The 20,189-nt window shown below is 34.5% G+C and overlaps 1 protein-coding gene across 2 annotated transcripts in view; it reads right to left on the bottom strand.

Moving 5' to 3' along the window:
* ADGB (androglobin) overlaps positions 1–20,189 on the bottom strand; it is a 118,388-nt gene that overhangs the window by 88,229 nt on the left and 9,970 nt on the right. Inside the window, exons 2-9 of one of the 2 annotated variants that reach the window (XM_083832557.1) lie at positions 14,648–14,783; positions 12,913–13,005; positions 8,945–9,016; positions 8,187–8,375; positions 7,568–7,707; positions 5,145–5,231; positions 3,375–3,577; positions 1,001–1,129 (exon numbers count right to left, since the gene is read on the bottom strand). In XM_083832557.1, coding sequence (XP_083688683.1) covers positions 1,001–1,129; positions 3,375–3,577; positions 5,145–5,231; positions 7,568–7,707; positions 8,187–8,375; positions 8,945–9,016; positions 12,913–13,005; positions 14,648–14,783 — 1,049 coding nt within the window. Of the gene's footprint in view, positions 1–1,000; positions 1,130–3,374; positions 3,578–5,144; positions 5,232–5,759; positions 5,899–7,567; positions 7,708–8,186; positions 8,376–8,944; positions 9,017–12,912; positions 13,006–14,647; positions 14,784–20,189 lie in introns of those variants that run through there. The other variant, XM_083832558.1, reaches the window with a different exon arrangement.

Here is a 20,189-nt window from a genome sequence, read left to right on the forward strand (position 1 = left end):
CAGGTGACCTATTCTCCATTATCACCAGTGACAGGACCCATGGGAATGGTGTCAAGCTGAGGCACAGGAAGTTTAGGCTAGACATCAGGAAGAGGTTCTTCACCGAAAGGGTGGTCGCGCACTGGAACAGGCTCCCCAGTGAAGTAGTCACTGCACCAAGCCTGTCTGAATTTAAGAAGAGATTCGACTGTGCACTTAGTCACATGGTCTAAACCTTTGGGCAGACCTGTGCGGTGCCAGGAGTTGGACTTGATGAACCTTATGGGTCCCTTCCAACTCAGGATATTCTATGATTCTATGATTTATGAAGAATTTTATATTTTATGTAGATAAACATGACACTTCTTATTGACAAATTAAAATTTACCTGTGGTTTGTCTAAACTATATTTTGTTAAAAATATTTAAATTTGAATGCACAAAGCAAGAACTTTCTCAATTTTTAAGCTATCACAGATGTATTGATATAAAAAAAAATCCATCAATCAAAATATATTTCCAGGAAAAAGGAAACAAATTTATTAAACAAATAAGTCATGCAGGAAATTCAAATGACTATTTCTGGCCACCCTGCTCTTCAACAAGGAACATTCCTCCTTCTTCCAATTTCAATATACTGAATAAAGTAGATATTGCAAATAAGTTACTACAGAAGAAGATTATTATTATTATTTTTAATAAAAATATACTATTTACATCTAGAACAAATCTTGGTCCTACATGACTGGCCAGCAACTTCCAAATGTTCAGTGTAGATTTGCTTTATATTTCAACATCAAATACAAATTACTGCAATATTATTCTTAATATAATTTATAGAATTTTAATATGTTGGAAGGACTTCAGTATTTAATACAGCCTATAAAGAATCACTTTTTTTTTTTTTTTTATTTAATGAGCATATTTACTCTTTCCCCAAGTTAGAGAATGAAGAAAAAAAAAAAAAAGCCTTTTATTTACATATATCTTCCATTTGGTTTTTAAGCCTTAATAGCACTTACTCTCAGCTAAGGCTTGAGGAGAACCTTGGACTTCTGCCAGCATTTGTGAAGACTGAATTGCTGACTTGTTTTTTTCCTTTTCTCCATCTTTGTTTTTCTTCTTCCCAGTTTCTTTCTGTTCTGCTTTATCTGTTAAGTAAAACAAAGATGAGATTTTTTTTTTTCTGATAAAATTTTTCAGTCTTAAAGTCTAATACTGTGTAAATGCTTTAATAACATTTTAGTTAAATTAAAAAAAAATATTCAAAACTGAAGAGGAATTGATGTATGATAAAGAGATATGTCATTCAGTTAAAAAGAAAAAAAAAAGAAAAAAAAAGACTTTCTTAAGATTTAAATGTTGACTTATTGAAACTGCCAGGAAGGCTTCAGTTACACCTTCCAGTTAGTGCACAACTCTCACTTCCCCACTATATTGTTTGGAATTCCTGAAGTCCTGGCACTGTGTCAAATATTTTCTTCACATCCCTGATCCCATGTATCAGTAGTTTCCAAAACAATCTAACAGACTTGTCCTAAGTTCCCAGCAGCAACATTTGCTGCTACGACATATGGGAGCAAGAGCCATTTCAATAAAAGCTTTCATTTTTATTTTTTTATTAAAAAAGAAACCCCTTCTATCACTTTTTTTTTTCCTCAGATATTAAATTGTTCTAGGCAATAAATAAATAAATAAATAAATAAATTGAATAATTACAAGGGAAAAAAAAAAAAAAACCATAACCAGGAAAGAAAATACAAGTTTTAGGAAGGAATATTAGCAAGTTTTTTTTGTGATAGAAAACAAAATTTTATTGGAAGCATAGAGCAATATAAAAGAGGATACTGTCAGCATCACTTATAAAATCACATGGAAGAAAAAACATCTTCCAGAGCAAGAACCTTCTCTCCAGCCTTAAAACTTACATTACAGAAAAATACATTTATAACTAAAAAAAAAAAAAAAATTTAGTGGAGCTTCAGAACACAACTTGGAGCCTCAGAGTTGGAAGATTATAGAACTTCACTGTAATACCATGCTTCCCTGATTCTTAGTTGTTTCAGTTACTAACAAATCCTAAAGCTTAGGTAGAATTAAATTTACACCATTTTCTGGGAATAAATTACAGAACCCTGTTGGATGAGTAACAGTGCTGTTTCCAGTGGCTGTACCCTTGTGCATGTCCATTCCTAATTCTGAAGTATCTTTTACACTGGTGAGCAAGTCATAAGATGATAGAAAGAGTGCCTGTGAGTCCCTGACTAGTCGCTCAGCTAAGTCTCTTCAAACATTTTTATAACACTTTTGACATTAGGATTATTATTTGAGCTTCAAAGTTGAGGAATGCATTTTTATTTTGTTTTCAAAGTCAGTGAAGAAAAAGAAATTTCAGTGTATGATTCTTCACAAGGGGCTGGAGGGGCAGGCTCTGATCTCTGCTCTCTGGGGACAGCGACAGGACCCAAGGGAACGACGTAGAGCTGGGACAGGGGAGGGTCAGGCTGGGTGTTAGGAAAAGGTTCTGCACCCAAAGGTTGGTCAGGCACTGGGACAGGCTGCCCAGGAAATTTGTCACAGCACCAAGCCAGCTGGAGTCAAGAAGTGTTTGGACAATGCTCTCAGACATAGGGTTTGATTTTAGGGTGGTCCTGTGTGGAGCCAGGAGTTGGACTCGATGATCCTTGTGGGTCCCTTCCAATTTGGGATATTCTATGATTTTGTGGTTCTATGATTTGTACCTTCCAATTACATTAAAAGTGTTGTGAAATTGCATCCATGCCTCCAAGTTTAAAACAGCAGCTAAGAAAACTAAGACTCAAATATAAACATTGCAGAATAATATACTGGAACGAATATGTTTCTAAGCCTAGCTTTCTTCATTTAAATGTAAATAAGATTAGCAGTTCTTGAAGAAAATTAATACCTAGTAGCATAAACAGAAAAGTTACTGCAAATAAAATTGCAGACAGACATACTACGTACTTGTCAGTACACTCTAGAGGTAATCACTCTTGGTAACATCCGTTATGAGTTGTATACTTTCTGGATGGTCAGAACAGTGCCGACCCATTTGCCTTTGGGCAATCTAAACTCTCTCATTGTTATCCCTCTGCAGGGAACCACTCTTCAGAGGAATGACTAACAGAGCTGAAGAACTCGCTGCCAGAAAATGAAGCCTGGTTTTCATGAAAGAAGAGTCTAATACTACTTCTAATGAGGTCCACAGTTAAAATAAAATTTCTTTGATTTTATAGCATTGCAAAATACACAGTGAAGCAAGAAACCTGCAGACTTGCATGAGGTATAATAAAGATAGATGAATTCGAAGGCAGAGGTTATGCTAACTTTACTTATGCTTGACCTACAAAGATAACACTACCTACAACTACAGACCTTTGCCAAATTTCTCTGCTTTCCCAGGTTTATCTGGCTGTTTATTCACAGATGAAACTTCATTTTTTAACTCTGACACTTTCATCTCTTTACATTTTGTATCTGTCCGAGGATTATCAAGTTCTGAAGTTTCCTCATTTGTCAACTTGAATTCTGGCAAAATCTCTTTCAAAAAGTCCCAGACTTTGTTCAAGTATCCAGGCCTTAAAAAACAAACACATGTACATATCAATGATAATGATATTTGTAATAAGATAAGAACGTGTGATCTTCATTTAGACAACGCTATAATACAACTGACTGTCCAACTCTCTGGAAAAGTGACTGGGTTATTTTAGTAAATAAAACACTTGCTTGACTTTGTAGATAAAAGCTGTGGCAGGAAAATTTGTTGACCACTTTGCAACTACCCTGTATAATTAATTGATTCTAGCTCTGTACACTAAAAATCTCTTCTTGAAGGTAGTTTCAAACAGGATTTCCCTAGCTGTTTCAACGCCAGGAGTTCTATGCCTCTGCCCCTGATTCCACCAGCTACAACAGAGTTTTCATAGGACTTGACAGTTGCTGCTGTGCTGTTTCTTCACAGAAAGTCAGTGATTCCTGAAATAATCTAAAACTGAATGAATCATTCATAGACATGAATAAGTTTAATGCAAGCCAATTGCATGAAACATTCTTTTTACAATAAAATTATTAATTGTACAGCAAGCTAAAGTCATCTTTATATCTCTATTCCAAAGATTCTGTGGCACTCACATTTCTTAGTGCAAGCAAGTTAAATTTTGCAATAACTGCCAGATTTGTTGATACTGATTTTTGTTGCTGCTATTCTAAAAATGAACTACATAAATAAACAAAATTAGGGTTGCTGAGATTTCTAAGTCCATGGGCTAGAGACACACTACTGTAAGACCCAAATATATCAAAAACTTAAGTTGCAAGCATAACTTGGGACATAAAATTATGATTGTGGAAATAAGAGCTAAAATAAAGCATGAATGAACTTATTTAATATTGAAATGCTGTTATAAATAAACAATTAAACCTGAATAAATTATATATAAATCAAGTTTGTATCTATTTATTCATTAGCGTATTCATCAAAAAGCAAAAAAGTGCCATTAAAAATATATATATATATATATTTAGAATGTGTACCTCAGTCATTCATTCAACAAAAATAATGTCAAGTAGAAAAAAATATATATATATAATTTTTAAACAATGGAATGGACTTAACACATAGGAAACAAGAAAAAATATTATAGGTTGGAATTTTATTTGGAGGAATAAAAGCATAACAACTGTTCCAATTTAAAATGTGAAAACACCTCACCAGCTGAAGTTGATTACTTCCAAATTCATGTAATATATTTTCTATAGTACATTCTAATATAATAATACTAATCATACTAATATACATACAGTTATTAGTATTACTGCCAGACATTTTATATCTGTATTCTAGAACAAAACAGACTTCTCTAACCCTGATTTCACCACAGGGTTCAATATTAATTCAAAATAAATTAATTTGAAGAACAATCATCAGCAGCCTAACATGATAAATAGCTTTACAATCAACTGCATGACCTACAAATAAAAACACAAAAAAAATTGCTTTTCTTGAAGGCAAGTTCTAGAATTAAAACGTTACATTCCGCAAAACTGATGCTGAAGGACTTGTATGGCTCAGCTTTATTTTACATAATGCTTTACAGAAGTAAATATTTAACATTATGCAAAATGTTTAATAGATGAACTTACTGGAGAGGAATAACTTCTGGTATCCATCCAGTCAGTGCATGTAGAACTGTAAATTCCTCCAGCTCTCTTTTTCCATTTTCATGTATACTGTAAGACAAAAACAACCATTACACAGAAATATAATATAACCAGCTCTCCGAATTCTGTAGTCTATATTGCTTTCTGTAGAAGCAGTACAAGGCCCAAACAGAAAATAAGACTGCTGAAAAACAAGTTTTTAATGGCAATTTTAGTTTTCCAATCCATAGCTGACTACTAGCCTAAAAATTCAAGTTTGCTGATGTGCCTTTGCATCATGCCCATCATATTAGCATTCCCACTTGTACAAAAGCAGTTTCAGTATGGTTAGCAAGCATACTAGGTATACTTGTATGCAGTAGAATCTCTTTTTGCAGGGTTGGAGATGTGGGTTTGAAATCCCACCAGACCCATGAGGGATTTGAATCTAGAACTTCCCTTCCCTGAAGAGCTGCTCCGACTCCCAGATTATTATTAACAGTTGGCTGTATTTCCAGTGTACCACAGTCAACTCTCTCAAATGGATATAGTTTCCTACTCTCTGGAAACAATTCTGTAAGAAGATCCTGAGAGGACCAAGGCTAAAAGTGCAAGCACCTGGTCATTCTTGTGCTCTGGAGAAATGTTGGATTTCAAACACTCTCCTGCAAACAGAGCTTACAGGCAGCTATATGCAACTCCCTGGTCAACGTGGAAACACTTCAGATCACTCTTTTGACAAAAGCGACTGTTGATATAACCAGAACAGGAAGGCTTGACTATCCAGCTCATTATTTGAATTCTTTTCTGAAGTTTAATCATTTAAACACCTGGTGGTCATTGCTCATCTCATAGGAACCTGTGGCCCTAATTGCCAATTGGTTGTACCATGGGCCAATTTCCAGGTCACTTTTTTGCAAGTGGATCACCACACTGCCCACAACAGCAGCACTAAAGGCAAAAGTGTCAGAAGTAGCTTATAATACTCTATTTTCCATACTGCATTTTAAAAGCTTTATTTCTTTTAGGTCAAGCATCTCTAAATAATATGTTGCTTTTCTAATAAATGCTGCAAAACATTCTGCAAGCTTTATATATATATATATATATATATATATAACTATATCATATAGTCATATCTATAATGTTTACTTTTGTTACCATTTAAAATAAAAGCTCTTACGTGTCTCACATTTGAACTTGTACATTTTGTCATTTGAAAGATTATGTAACATTAATGTATTAAAAATATACCTAACCAAAAGAAATACCTAGCAAAGAACAGAAAATAACCTGGTACACACAGTAAGTAATTGAACTCCTATAACATTTAGGGGTCTGATAAATCTTAAACATAAGGTATAATACACAAGACCTAGCCCTCTAAACATACTCTTCATAAAAATGCACAAAAATAAAGACTGTAATTTATACAGTACTTCATGATGAAAAACATCACTCCACTGCTTTCCCTCTTTATTCTAGTCAAAAGTATTAATATTTGTAAGGATCATGTTGAATTAAAAAGAGTATAATTTTAAGAATTTTAAATTACACTGAAGTACTTCTAAACACCTTTATTTTTCCAAAGCATATTTTCCTGTCTTATAACAATGACCTTGAGTGCCTCTTTCCTCTTCTACATTCTGTTTCCACTGTGAGTCTATTCTCTTTTAAAGGTGAGCTGGAGCAGAAAGCCCATCAGAATGCATTGCGGCTCCTCTTCAACTGGGGGAATGAGATTTTCTTTCCTGTCTTTGAAAACAGGATCCCCTTTTGCTTGTCCCGGAGGGGGGCAAATATTCTGTCTCTGCAGTCCTTTATCTCTTTCACTTTGAATTTATGTGACAGTCCCAATAGGAAAACCATCAAGGACACTAAAGATTACCATCTTCAGTCCTCGGATCAGACTCCATTATATTCTGTTCTCTTCCAATTTGTAAAGGCATTTTCTAGCAACTTATTTTAATTCTAAAGTTAACTAGTAGCTGGATGTATCAAAAACATATTTTGTTTCTACTGTATTTCTTATAAATATGCAATGTATTAACCGTCCATACCATTTGAAGCACTACTTTGTTAAAATGTCTTGGATATTGCCATTTGGCAGAAAACCACATGTGAAGAAGCCTTTGGGAATAATGGCAAAGAAATAAAGCAGATAGGGAGGTAACTTTTTTTTTTTTTTCCAAAAAAAAGTTTTAGGTGCATGAATACACAGACACATTTAAAAAGGAAAAATTCTGCCTTCCTTATCCACAGAGGCCCTTGTTTTACTGATTTACTGTGTCAGCATTCCTAAAAGTGTATATTTCTCATTATAAAACTTTTAGCAAAATACATTTTCCACATATACTAAAACATTTCTTTTTTCAAATTCCACATGACTTCACAAAATAAACTGAAAGTGAGCTAACTAAACATACCTAGTATTTGCCAGCTTAATGATAGCTTTGGACAGCAACATTGGCCAAAGTTCAATTTGACAGGTTGTAGCTGGTAGTAACAAATTATCTTCTTCATTGAAAGGCATAGTATCATCCACAGTGATCTTTCTCCAGCACCCCTATGGTGGAAGGGGAGAAAAAAAAAAGAATAAAAAAAAAAAAAAAGGATTTTGTGGGCTGGCAATGGAACACATATGTAAGAGTACTTTGTATGTTTTCCCAATAATCCAATTCTACTGCACTTTGATTTACATTACAGATAGCTTTAAAACAAGTATTCATATAATATCTAAGAAACACTGAAACAGTAGTCATATTTTATTCTTTTTTTTTTTTCAGAGATTAATCTAATTGCAGCTATTCTACTTAATCAGCAAAAATAATTTTGTCTTATCAAATGACAACTGTGTTTTATTAGGTTCTATGCTGTACAAAAATCACATACACTGTAGAATGAATTTTCATTAACATGCGTCAACAATTTGTCAACACAATTTTCTTTGTATGTCTTTTCAATAATTATAAATACTTCTCCTAACCATTAAAATTTGGCACGCTAGCTGCACAAAATTTTAGATTGCTGAAGGTAAATACTCACCATCCAATAAAGTTTCACTATGTATTTGCCATAGCTATTGTATAGAGGCATGTGTCCCTTAGTAGCTTTACATAAGGCATAAATATGTTCCCACGGTTTCCAAAATACCATGGATGTTCCATTAGTTAAGTCCTTTCCATTATACATCCTCCAGACTGCACAAATTTCACTTATAATCCATCTCATCATCTGAAAACAAACAGAACTATGTAAAAAAAAAAAATGTTTACTTACATCTTCTAAGAAAATAAAATCAAGTTATATTACAATGATGAAAGAATAAAATAGCTCCTGTTTTAAAGGAAGGAGTGACATAAAAGCTATGGTTCATTCAAAAGAAAAGGAAAAAAAAATCACCAGCACAATTTTTCTTAAAATCATATCTATCTACAATAAAAAAAACTTGCTGAAAATAGGTAAAAACACAATAGAAATTATGCTGTTCATTATTTACCAAAGAAAAATGGGTACATGTGATTTCAAATTATAACAAATTTTTAACACGTGAAATACAAGTTTTAACTAATAATGCTTCAGAGTGTGTCCTTTTCTAACATACAGGTTATAGATGTATGCTACAGTTCTAAAAGTATTACCAGGCTTTCTTACAGTGGTTTATATGAACAAGAATAAGGATAACTTTTTACTACAACAAACTTGAACTAAAATAAATTGGTGGTTCTGTGGACAGCAAAGATTAAAAAGAGATGAGAAGAAGAAATAAATAAAGAAACAGACATTTGCGCATTTCTACCTACCTCACTACAAAATAAATGTTCATTTCCTAAAAAAAGATCACATGAGTTTTCATTTTTGACCACCACAGGAATCTAGGAGAAAGTAAATTAGTTAAAAGTCCACAGATAAATTATCAGGAAAAAAAAAATGAAATGAAGAGTAGTATTTAATGGTAGTGACCTACAAAAACTAGATGTTTTGCAAGCATTTGTTAGATATTTGCAAACTCAAGGTTGTCAGTTTACAAATCTTTTACCTGACTTGATATTTCTTAAAAGTGTCAAAATACAGATGTTCAGAATTCAAAGGAATCATTATTCTTACCAGAAGATTTAGAAAATACCAAATGAAATAAATACGTAACTATATAAATTGAGATTTCCTCAAATTTTTCATAGTATTAGCAGTTCTGCACTTAAATAGTGATCATAACATTGTTTCATGTGTTGTGATTTCCTTGGCCCTCCACCAGGGTTCAAAGGATCTTTTAGAAATATGGTTTGCTTGTTTTCATAATGTCTTACTGAATGCTAAAAGTTTGTCCAACTTTGATACTGCAATGGGCAATACAGTACCATCAAAGAGTAGAAAACAAATTTGCCTAAGATTACTTTTCTTTATAGGTGCAGGCTCGAATTAATTAGATTAAAGTTCCAAAAGGATTTTCCCTCTAGCCAGGCTGACAGGTGTCTGGCATCTTTCTTTTCTGATTCCCCTACAGAAAGCATTTGGCCTAGGATCACAACTCACTCAATTTCCTGTGCTGCTTTATCCATTACTCTCTGTGCCTGCGACACACAATAGTTTAGCAATTTGAGAATGGAAATATTTTAGGCTAACCAAATTCATTAGTTCATTAGAGCAATACAAGGATGAATCTTAACTCCCTGTGACATGCAATAGCCTAGACTACATAATTTATCACCCTTTTCTGGTCTTACATTCTATGATAAAGGAACTCCATAAGAAAAATTTGCATTCATATTTAACAGAATGATTTCAAATATATTATCAAGGAGAAAGTGCAACATAATTATTTTCATGTCAATGTTATTAAAAGTCATTACAAATAATTTTCAAATGTATTTTAAACATACAAAATGCAATATATTTTTGAAATATGCTTAAGTTCTATAAAAGAACAACCTGAAAGACCATATATGCTCCCAGCTCTTTAATTGCAAAGACTCACAAGAGTTTAGAAAGATAATTCACAGACCCAAGTTATCAACTTAATGATTTACTTTGCAAACAGACATTATTGATCTTTATTTACTTTCTCTTTTCTCTACTGTCAAGACATTATAAAGAAAATGGTTAATGAAAAATTTTATACTTCATACATTTTGTATACTTAACACTAAATAACTAAATAAATTGTCTTCATTTATTAATCACAAGATATTTATGGTGTGTTTCCAAGTATGACATTATTGTGTGCAATTAAGGCAGGAAATTAAAATATATCAGGTTTCCATAGTCATCACTCATTATGTGGTCACAGTTATCTTTAGGATAATTTACCTAAAAGCAGTGTGCAAGAAGAACTTCAATTTAAATTAAAGAGCAAGGGTTAGAACAAGATGACTAAACCAATTCAACGATTTGCTGTTGTTAAAAGGAGTTGTCCTATGTTGTCCCTTCTTTTTCCTTGTTTAGAGCTGGACTTTTGACCCCCAATTAGTTGTTTCAGTCCGTTAAACCAACAGACAATAATACATTTCTTTCTGCCCCCACTCTTCCCCTTTTGTGTGTATGTTGGGGGGGAGGGGGGAGATAATGACTGAGTTTTCTGCTTCTTCTATAGCAAGCTGACTGGCTCATCAGAACTGGATGAACATTAGACAGAGGACCACTTTACCAAATCTTAGTTGTTTTTTTCTCCTAATAGTAACACATGTTTTCAAGAGTTCAACTCAAAATATAATTACAGATATTTTTTAAGCAACGATATTCATGTCTGAATTCAGTCTTGGTAACACCAGTAGAAATATAAGCATCAGTCAGTATGAACACTGACTTTATTAAACCTTTAGACATTAGGAGGAAATTCTTCACTGTAATGGTAGTGAGGCACTGGAACAGGTTGCCCAGAGAACCTGTGGATGCCCCATCCCTGGAGGTGTTCAAGGCCACGTTGGATGGGGCCTTGGCCAACCTGATCTAGTGGGCGGCATCCCTGCCTATGGCAGGGGGTTTGGAGTTAGATGACCTTTAAGGTCCCTTCCAACCCGAGCCATTCTATGATTTTATGATTAACTACATTACATAGTTTTGATGACTGTCACTTGCATACAGAGTCCATTTTATTTTCGTAAGCAGTTTAGAAGTAATAGGATTGTAATTTATCAAACTAAATATCTCTGTGCCTCTCATCACTTAGTGGTGGTTACAGCTTGATTCTTTCCTTAACACACTAAATAGCCTCGTTTACTCTTTATTTCTAGTTACTTACAGATTAGGCAGTAACATATATCATCTTAATAGTTTTTCATCACTTGAGGTTAGCATTAATATTGAATAACTTACAATATTCCTAGTAATCATAACTACTTGATCCAAAATATGTTGTACTAAAACAACAAGCACCAAAGTTTTAATCAGGTCTTAAAGAAAGTAATTGCTTTCTTCACAGTGCTCTAAAGATAGTCTAAAAGCTATTTTTAATACAGATACATGTTTCCATGGCTTTCTGGGCTGCCAGCTCTCCTGCCCTCATCTTTCAGATCCCTCTACTCTGTTTATGTATGTTGGCAGCACTTCTCATCCAATCTTTTGGTCTTGTCAATTACTCCCCTGACTTCTCCTCCCATTCTTCCATTAAAAATGAATCTTGGAGCTGCTTAGTGTTTAGATAATAAGAAATAAAACTGACAAGCTGACAAAAGGAAAACTGACAAGACTAAAAAAAAGTTTTAATGGTGGTCACAGTGCTTAAAAACTTCAGCATTTAATCTAAAGAAAAAAAATGTTTAAAACTTAAGATTAGCAACAGCACTGAAGAACACTCCAACCTTTAAAATGGTAGGCTGCTTATTTACTTTGCAATTCATTTTAAAAAGAAAGTGAAGAAGAGCTTTGCACAATTTTAAAATGTTATGTTTACCTTCCAGACAAGTACTGTCAAAGATGTGGACATGTTCTGAATGCATACTGGAGAAATGCAATATTTAAGGTGGGAGAGTGAGAAAAAGTACTGTAGTTCTGGTAAAGCTAGTCCATAGTTTCAGGATAGATATTTACTTCATATGTCTGCTCAAGATGCCTTAGCTGGAACAAAGGGAACTTGATTTGCCATAACACTGATTTTTAAAAGTGAGAAAACAGGAACACGAAGAAAAACAGGAAGACATCTCTCTCACCAGGTGTCTTCTAAATGAACATGGAGGGAAAAAAAGCAGAGCAGAGTTGGAAGGGTATGCTACCGTGATGTCTTGCACCAGGAGGTGCTGGTGCACTCAGACTCTGTAAAGTTTCATTTAACCTTCTATTTATTAGAGTTAACACTATAAAGGAAGTGATTAAGATGATCTTTAAGGTCCCTCCCAACCCAAGCCGTTCTATGATTCTATGCTGAGAAGGTGTGCAGCAGCAAACAGGCCTCTTCTCCACGCACAGCACACTGTGCAGACCCCCCTGTAGAACGGGTTACTCCATTTTGGTGTTATTGACCTGTTATAGCATTTTAGCTGTTATAGGACTTTCTTACAAGCTCTGTTCATCACTTCTACAGTCAAACAGAAAGGATATCCACATTAGAACTTCTTGCTGTCCTTTTAGATAAAGGCAAGAACATGCAGGTGGCCAATATCAAGCGGGAGATGCCCGCCAACTCCTCTGTTTCGATGTGCTGGCTGAGCTTGTCCTACAGTCATGCTGTGCCTGCAACACAGTGCAGCAGAGTCCAGGGCCCATGCAGGTTAACCACTGTACAGATCACCATCTCCTGGGTGCACAATGGTCCACTCTGATCTTGCTTTTTTCTTACCTTATTTGTTAAAAACTCTTGTGGCCGTTTCCATGAATGCACTTTTAAGGATGCTGGCAATTCTATTTTTCCTTCAGGATCATCAAAGACATGCTATATAAAATATGCATAAACAGAGAAGGAACACTTTTTAAAACTAATTATACTGTTGTATCTTTCACAATATTTAAAATAATTCATTGTTCACATGATAATTCACTTAAGGGTAAGAATAACATAAAAAGGTACTAATAGTTTCTATAACTCTGAACTAAAACAGTGTGAAGTTCAAACTGAGAATTCAGCAAAAAAAGCTGATTATATTGTTCAGGAACAGCTATGTAGTCTGCACTGTCTAACCAGGTCTATATGAAATGTTTCCCGTCTTTCCCACCATTGAGAAAAATTTCCACAAAACCTTTATAAGGTTTTAATTCAGACACCTTCCTACCAAGTTATTTCTAAGTACTTTTCTAACTCACTATTTCTCAAGTTTTTTGTTTTGTTTTTTTTTAAATTGAAGACTGAAATTAAATTCCTAAAGCAATATTTACACACCAACAAAGCAGACTCCAAGCATTTAAAACTGCCATAGAAATCAAAGAGAGATATAATTATACAGCATCAAGAATTAGCCCGTTAAAGGAAGGGCTTCATATACTTTTCAAATTTCCATTTCTAAAGTGATACTTCTCTGTGTAAACAGAAGGCATCAGGATATACAATACCTGTTTACGTAATAGCACAGTGTAGGATGAGGCTCTGATACTGCTTGTATTGACTGAGAAACTAATTATTTACATGGTTAGTGCATTCTACTTGTGTCTGGATTTTTAAATAAGTTTTAGGCATATTATCCTTTTCTGTGTGTTTCATAGCCCATAGTATGTACTATTGATCTTCTACAGACCAACTGAGAAAGAGTTTCCGGGGTGGAAAAACTGTGATGTTTTAAGTACTAACTGATTAAAGGAAGGTGAAAGAAAATATACCTCAAAACCATAAAAAAAAAAAACAAACAAGCAATATAAACCCAAACCAAAGTCCCCCAAACAGTATTTTCCCACATTTTTTCTTGCTTGCTTCATTGCGTAAGTTCCTTCAACATACCAATCTGCAACAAACTATTCTAAGTACACAAAGGAAGCAAAATCAGTTTGAAGAATTAAAAATCCAGATGAGACTCAAACATGGTTCCAAAGCTGGAAAGACTGAGGATTTTTTTTTTTCTGCATATGGTAGGTGCTTTACTTTATACAATATAACTGTATCACCTCAAACTGTTCTCTGCACTCTGGAACTGCAGACAGCGTTTCACACGTCCACAAACTGAGGCATGCAGAAGAAAAGAGATCAACTTGCATTTTTTCCCCATAAAAACGTTGCAAAGATCGATGCATCAAGCTTTTTTGCCCCCAGAAACTGCAAAGAGATTGCTCCAGCCTGTTAGGACAGTTTGGCTTCTTCCCAAATCCCCAGTTTTAATTATGTTATGAAATAGATCTGGGGGTTTGGGGCTTTTTAAACCATTAATGTGCTAATAGCGCCCATTTATGTTAACAGATGCAACAGTGAAACAATTCACAATGTATTTAGTTTATGCATTTAATTCGGTAGGGAACTATTTAAATTTAATAAAAATATAGAGTTGGAAAATTATATTCTTATCAATGACAATTATTTTGAATTATTGAGAAATTAAAGAGGTACAAAAACTAACATGGGACAAAAAAAAATGCATTTATGTCACACTTACTGAAATAGGACTTTTTCCAGATTTTTCTTTCTCTTTTCCAACTTTTCCAGCATCCCATTTTTCTGCATTGATGTCAGCTTCATTCCATTCTGGCCAAATAGGAAATCTTGAATTACCTACTTGATACGTAGATGTCCTGGGAAACAACCAGAGAAATGAATAAAAATGAACAGTATATAATGCTAACACAGTAGAAAGACTTTTATCAAATAAAATATTCTTTTTTTAATATAATTTAATAAAACTAGTGTTAGTAATTACAATACTTTTTGTCACTAAGATAAGCAAAATGGCTTTATTGGGTATAAACCGACACAAATATTTTATATGAGGAATTCTGCAGAAGTAAATGGGACAGCTGAAGCACAAAAACAGAATCCTAGGGCACAGTTTCCTCCCTCTTCCTTTTCTACTGCTTCAAGCCATATCATTCTCCTTCCTTTCCAATACAAGTCTTAGACTTCATAGCCTAATTCAACTCATCTAACAGAAGCCTTTCAACTTTTTAAGTGATTTTGTTTTTGTTTTGCAGTCTCACTCACTTTAACCAACCCAAAGGAGTTTGCTATGGATAAAAGAGATACGGCAGAATGTATTTGGGGAATAGGATTCCCACCTCTAGCACACTCACTACACTCTTTCTTGGATTCACAGCTCTGGCAAAAAAAGTCTGCTGAGACTGCAGTGATTTTCACCAGGACTAATACACAAAGGGTACATAGCTACCAGCTAACACTTGTAGTATCTGTGCACATTGTTTTTCCAGTGCATACGAAGGGCTGAAAAACGGAACTAGTTAGATTGAGAATATAGCAGCTCCTTCCCCTTAACTACCTAACTTGAAAGCAGATAAAGTATGCACAGGTCACATCTAAATTATATTCTCCAACAGCCACAGGGAACAAACTGCACATGTTGTCCACTCAAAAGAACAAAGGAAGAAGCTGCAGGGACCTGAGAAGCAACATGACACTGAAAACAGAACAAAAGGAAAACACAACACTAAAGGGTTTAAATAAAACTTACTGCAGAAAAAGCACATCTACTTCAACTATTTGGATAAAAAGAACTTAAGTCAAAATCTCTCTTTGCTATTTAGCAGTATCCTACAGCAGAAATGCAATACTATAATGAGACTTTTGTACAACTGGAGCCCTAAAAATACACTTGCATGACACTTCCATTTCATTATGTACATCAGCTATAAAAAGCTAAAGATATTGCAATTTTCTCTTTTCTTATACCAAACGCTTCTTTTTTTCCTCTCCTCTCCTCTCCTCTCCTCTCCTCTCCTCTCCTCTCCTCTCCTCTCCTCTCCTCTCCTCTCCTCTCCTCTCCTCTCCTCTCCTCTCCTCTCCTCTCCTCTCCTCTCCTCTCCTCTCCTCTCCTCTCCTCTCCTCTCCTCTCCTCTCCTCTCCTCTCCTCTCCTCTCCTCTCCTCTCCTCTCCTCTCCTCTCCTCTCCTCTCCTCCCCTCCCCTCCCCTCCCCTCCCCTCCCCTCCCCTCCCCTCTCCGAAACAGAAGAATTCTGTTTCTCCTCTGTTAAAGAAGAATTTTTTGTTTGTTTGACTGATTGATTGTTTTGTAATCTGGTAATGCACCATTCTTCCTATTTCATACATTCCTCAAATATTTTCCATTTCTACATTGGTGCATAAAATTAGAAAAAAATACTCTCTTTACCAACCTCCCCCTGCAAAAGTTATGTCACATATAATCTTGCTTGGCATTAGATAAAAATGCATCAGCTCTCACTGTCTCCATGACTGTACTTTGGAAGTTCAGAAACAAACAAACAAACAAAAACAGAGATTCCACCATATCAATGACTTCTTCAGGTTTTTTGGTTAGTTATTTGCATATGGATATATTGAGGGTTTTGTTGTTGTTGTTGTTCTTTCAGAGATTGCTGTCATTTCTTAAGAGAAAGTTAGCAAAGGTGACACTTTTTGCATCTAAAGCTTGTTTAGGTTTTATTTGCTCTTAGGCTTCATTGGTTTATACCTATTAAACCTTCTTCCTAGATTTCCAGGCCTGTTAAGATCTGCTTTGTATTGTCATCCTAAGAAAGAAATACAGATGTCTTGATGGACATAGTACATAGTATTGGGATCTCTAGCTGGGGATTGAGATGCAAAATTGAACCTAAATTTTGATTGGCTTAATTACTACTCAGCAGCCATGCTACAGTTACTGTCTACGCATCTGCTAACTTCAGTTGTGCGTTGATGTGTGTGTGTGCTTAAAGCATGTTTTGGAGAACTAGAAGACTGAGCATTTGCATCTGAACAGCAACTGTTAAACTGTTAAACAAACCAGCCATTGTATCTGTAGTATGATGCATTTAAGTGATATGGTAGACGGTCACCAACATTTCTGATAGCATGTCCTAAAGATTAAAAAATAAACCACAGATTAGATCATAACAGTACCCCAAAGGAAGACGAAATCAATTTGATTCTCACCATTTTCATTTTGTCTCTTGGAGACTGTTGCTAGCCTAGAGTTAAAGCTGCAAATCTTTTAACTTTCATTAAATACTGTCTACTATTTTCATGAAATGTTAATAACCATCATACTGTAGAGCATAGTTTCAATCAGATCCCAGAAAATACGCTATTAACCATATACCTGATATCACCTTGACCTCACTTCTTGGGATGGCCAATAATTAATATAAATGATTCAGTAACATGACATGATATTTAGGTAACTAATACTTGGTAGGACAGTGAATGAGATTCAGAGCTGAAACTTTTACCCTTTTATCATTTATCGCTCTTCTGGATGCTCTGAACTCCTCAATACGTACAGAAGTAAGAACAATGTGAAGGAAGAGATGGAGATGAGGAATCTCACATCTCATATTCCCAGTTGGGAACTAAAGTTAAGACACAAAGAGATGAGAATTTTGGACTCTTTCCAGGAAAAGGTAAAGAAAATAAGAGTCCCTTCCCTTGAATTGCTTGAGCAGCTGGAAAGAACAATTTCTGGCCTCAGTAAAAAAATTAATTAGAAAAAAGGGCAGAGAACAAAAAGATGGTTCAAATTCTCCTCCAAAAGTCCCCTGGGAGGAAAGCTACTGAACTTTTTTCCTAATCTCTTCAAAACCCAAAGGAAAAAGAATAAATAAATAATAATAATAATAATAAAACTCTGAAAACTTTAATTATGGTAATAAGTGGTTTTAAAGTCTAATCACTGAAATGGTTCTTCAAAGGTAGCATCCTTTAGCATGGAAACTATGACAACACCCAAGTTCACAAGGATCTGGAAAGCATATGAGAACATTTAACCAAGTATCAGTAACTCCACTGCAAAATGATTTGCTCTTTTTAATCATACATAGTGCCATTCTTCAGAAGAGGAATGAATAGAATTAGTCATGATCAGATGATCTAATAAGCACCAAGGAAAATACAGTTATTACTATTAATACAGTAAGCAGTAATTACAAAATAAAACCAAAATATGCGTGTGTTATTTATGGTAACTTCATTCTTACATCAGACGGGGGGGCAAGACTTAAAGGACTTTGTAGAAAAAATTACACTAGCCTGAAAGTTCAGAGCTCTCATGGATGGGGGAGAGAATCAAGGCATGGACACAGTTCAGGTACAAGGAGCAGAATAAATAATTGTAAGGCATCTAAGTTGTAATGACAGTTGCTTGCAAAACCTATGACAACAGGTTTTGTATCACTTCATTTTTGTCTGCTGAGGTAAGCCTTGTCTAGGATTTTTTCCTCAAAAAGCACAGTGTTCTGTGTGAAGCTAGATCAAACTGTAGAAGATTAAAGTGATACTAAAAAGAAAAGATGAATACCAAGTGATTATATTTTATAGGCATGTCATTTTTAAAGGAGTTTTTAATGTGTGTCACTACTTTGAAGTGTAATATGCTCATTTCTAAATGTAGCCAACATCCTTGTAGGTGTCAGATGACAAAGTAGACTTAAGTAACTTACCAAGAATGAGACTATTTCAAACACTTCTGCACATTTGCTAAGAGAGTGTTCATGAAGCCTCACATTCAACCTTGTGAGAGAGAAGTCCAGATTTTTTCTTATTTTCATTTGCCTGCATGTTAATGGGAGTTGAGATGGTAATTCTTGGTTTGCTTTCCAGGCTATAGAGGGGGGAAAAATGCTATGTGCCAAGTCTCTTGCTCCAGTTGTACAGGTGTTTCCTTGCGATTTTTTCAAAGAAGCATGGTGGAAAGGTAGAAAGTATTAGTGTAGAAGCATTATGTTTTTTAAAACTTATTTTTGAGTTTGCTGTCCTTATTTTCAGCCTAATTCCATTTGTTGCCCTATAAATATTGTCCAAATTTTGGTCTTTAACATTTTAAAATATCAGCTGAATTTCTTACAAAGTCTGGATCAGTTCTTATCAACAAAATTTAGACTTTTGGTATTTTGATCAATTTATGTCAACTATACTTTTTTTTTCTATATACAAATTTTAACAGAAAAAAAAAAGTCAGAAATTGAATATAAAAATCACAATAGCCAGAGTACAAGACTTGTGCCATATGCTAGAGAAAAATAGATGAAGATACATTCATAAAAATGATGACAAATGCAGTGAGAAGGCAACTGAATATTTCATACAGATCATGATGAAATCTTAGCAAAGCTAAAACTAAGTAAAGTTTTCACATATTTCTGGTGAAGAATTTATGTGCCATTCAACCTTCAAGTTCACAGCTTGTGTTATGTTCATACAGAGTGTTATTAATTTTGGACTGTTTTAACCTTTTTTTTTTCATTCCAGGAAGAAGAATAATATTTTTTCTATTGCATAAACTACCATTAGTAAACAGCTCAAAGAAAGAAGCAAAACCAGGTGAGCTTCAGGGCAAAAAAGCGTGGACACTGCTGCTTTGAATGTCAGAAAAAATCAAGAATCTGTAGCATGTGAGAGCAAGGCTAGAAAAGCTCATCTTGCCATTTTCAGTGGTAAGAGCTAGCTGCAGTAAAGAATTTCTGCTCTTGATTCTACAGAGCTGTCAAAAGACTTTTTATATAAAATGAAAAAAAAAAAGGCAAAAAAACCCTATTTAGCATATTTGAAAGATGCACTTGATAATGAAAGGTATTAGATGGCCTGGAAGTCATTCATCTGCCAGCCTTTCATACGCTGCCCACACTAGAGGTCAGATAAACTTTTAAAAACATTCAATAATATATACAAACTTCAATAATATATACATATATATATATATGTATATATATATATATATATATATAAATTTACATTCCAAGAGCAGAACACTGAAGATTAAAATCAAGAGTTGCCTGCCAAAGCAGAAACCTTGTAATATCTAGCTCTTAAACAAGCACTTTTAATGAAGAGAGACAAAAGTATTTTACTGAGGATGGCTTTATCATACTCACTTTTAGAGATGAAAATATGATATACCAAGACCAAGCTAGAGTCATAGCAAGTCCTGGTAAGAAGAGTGCCTGTTTCAGGTGACAATTCCAGTCAAGAGAGTTGATCTCTGACTGATTTTTCCAAAGTTGTTGACTCTGGAATGTG

The sequence above is a fragment of the Anser anser genome (genome assembly GCF_964211835.1).
Source record: "Anser anser genome assembly, chromosome: 3".
Lineage (NCBI taxonomy): Eukaryota > Metazoa > Chordata > Aves > Anseriformes > Anatidae > Anser > Anser anser.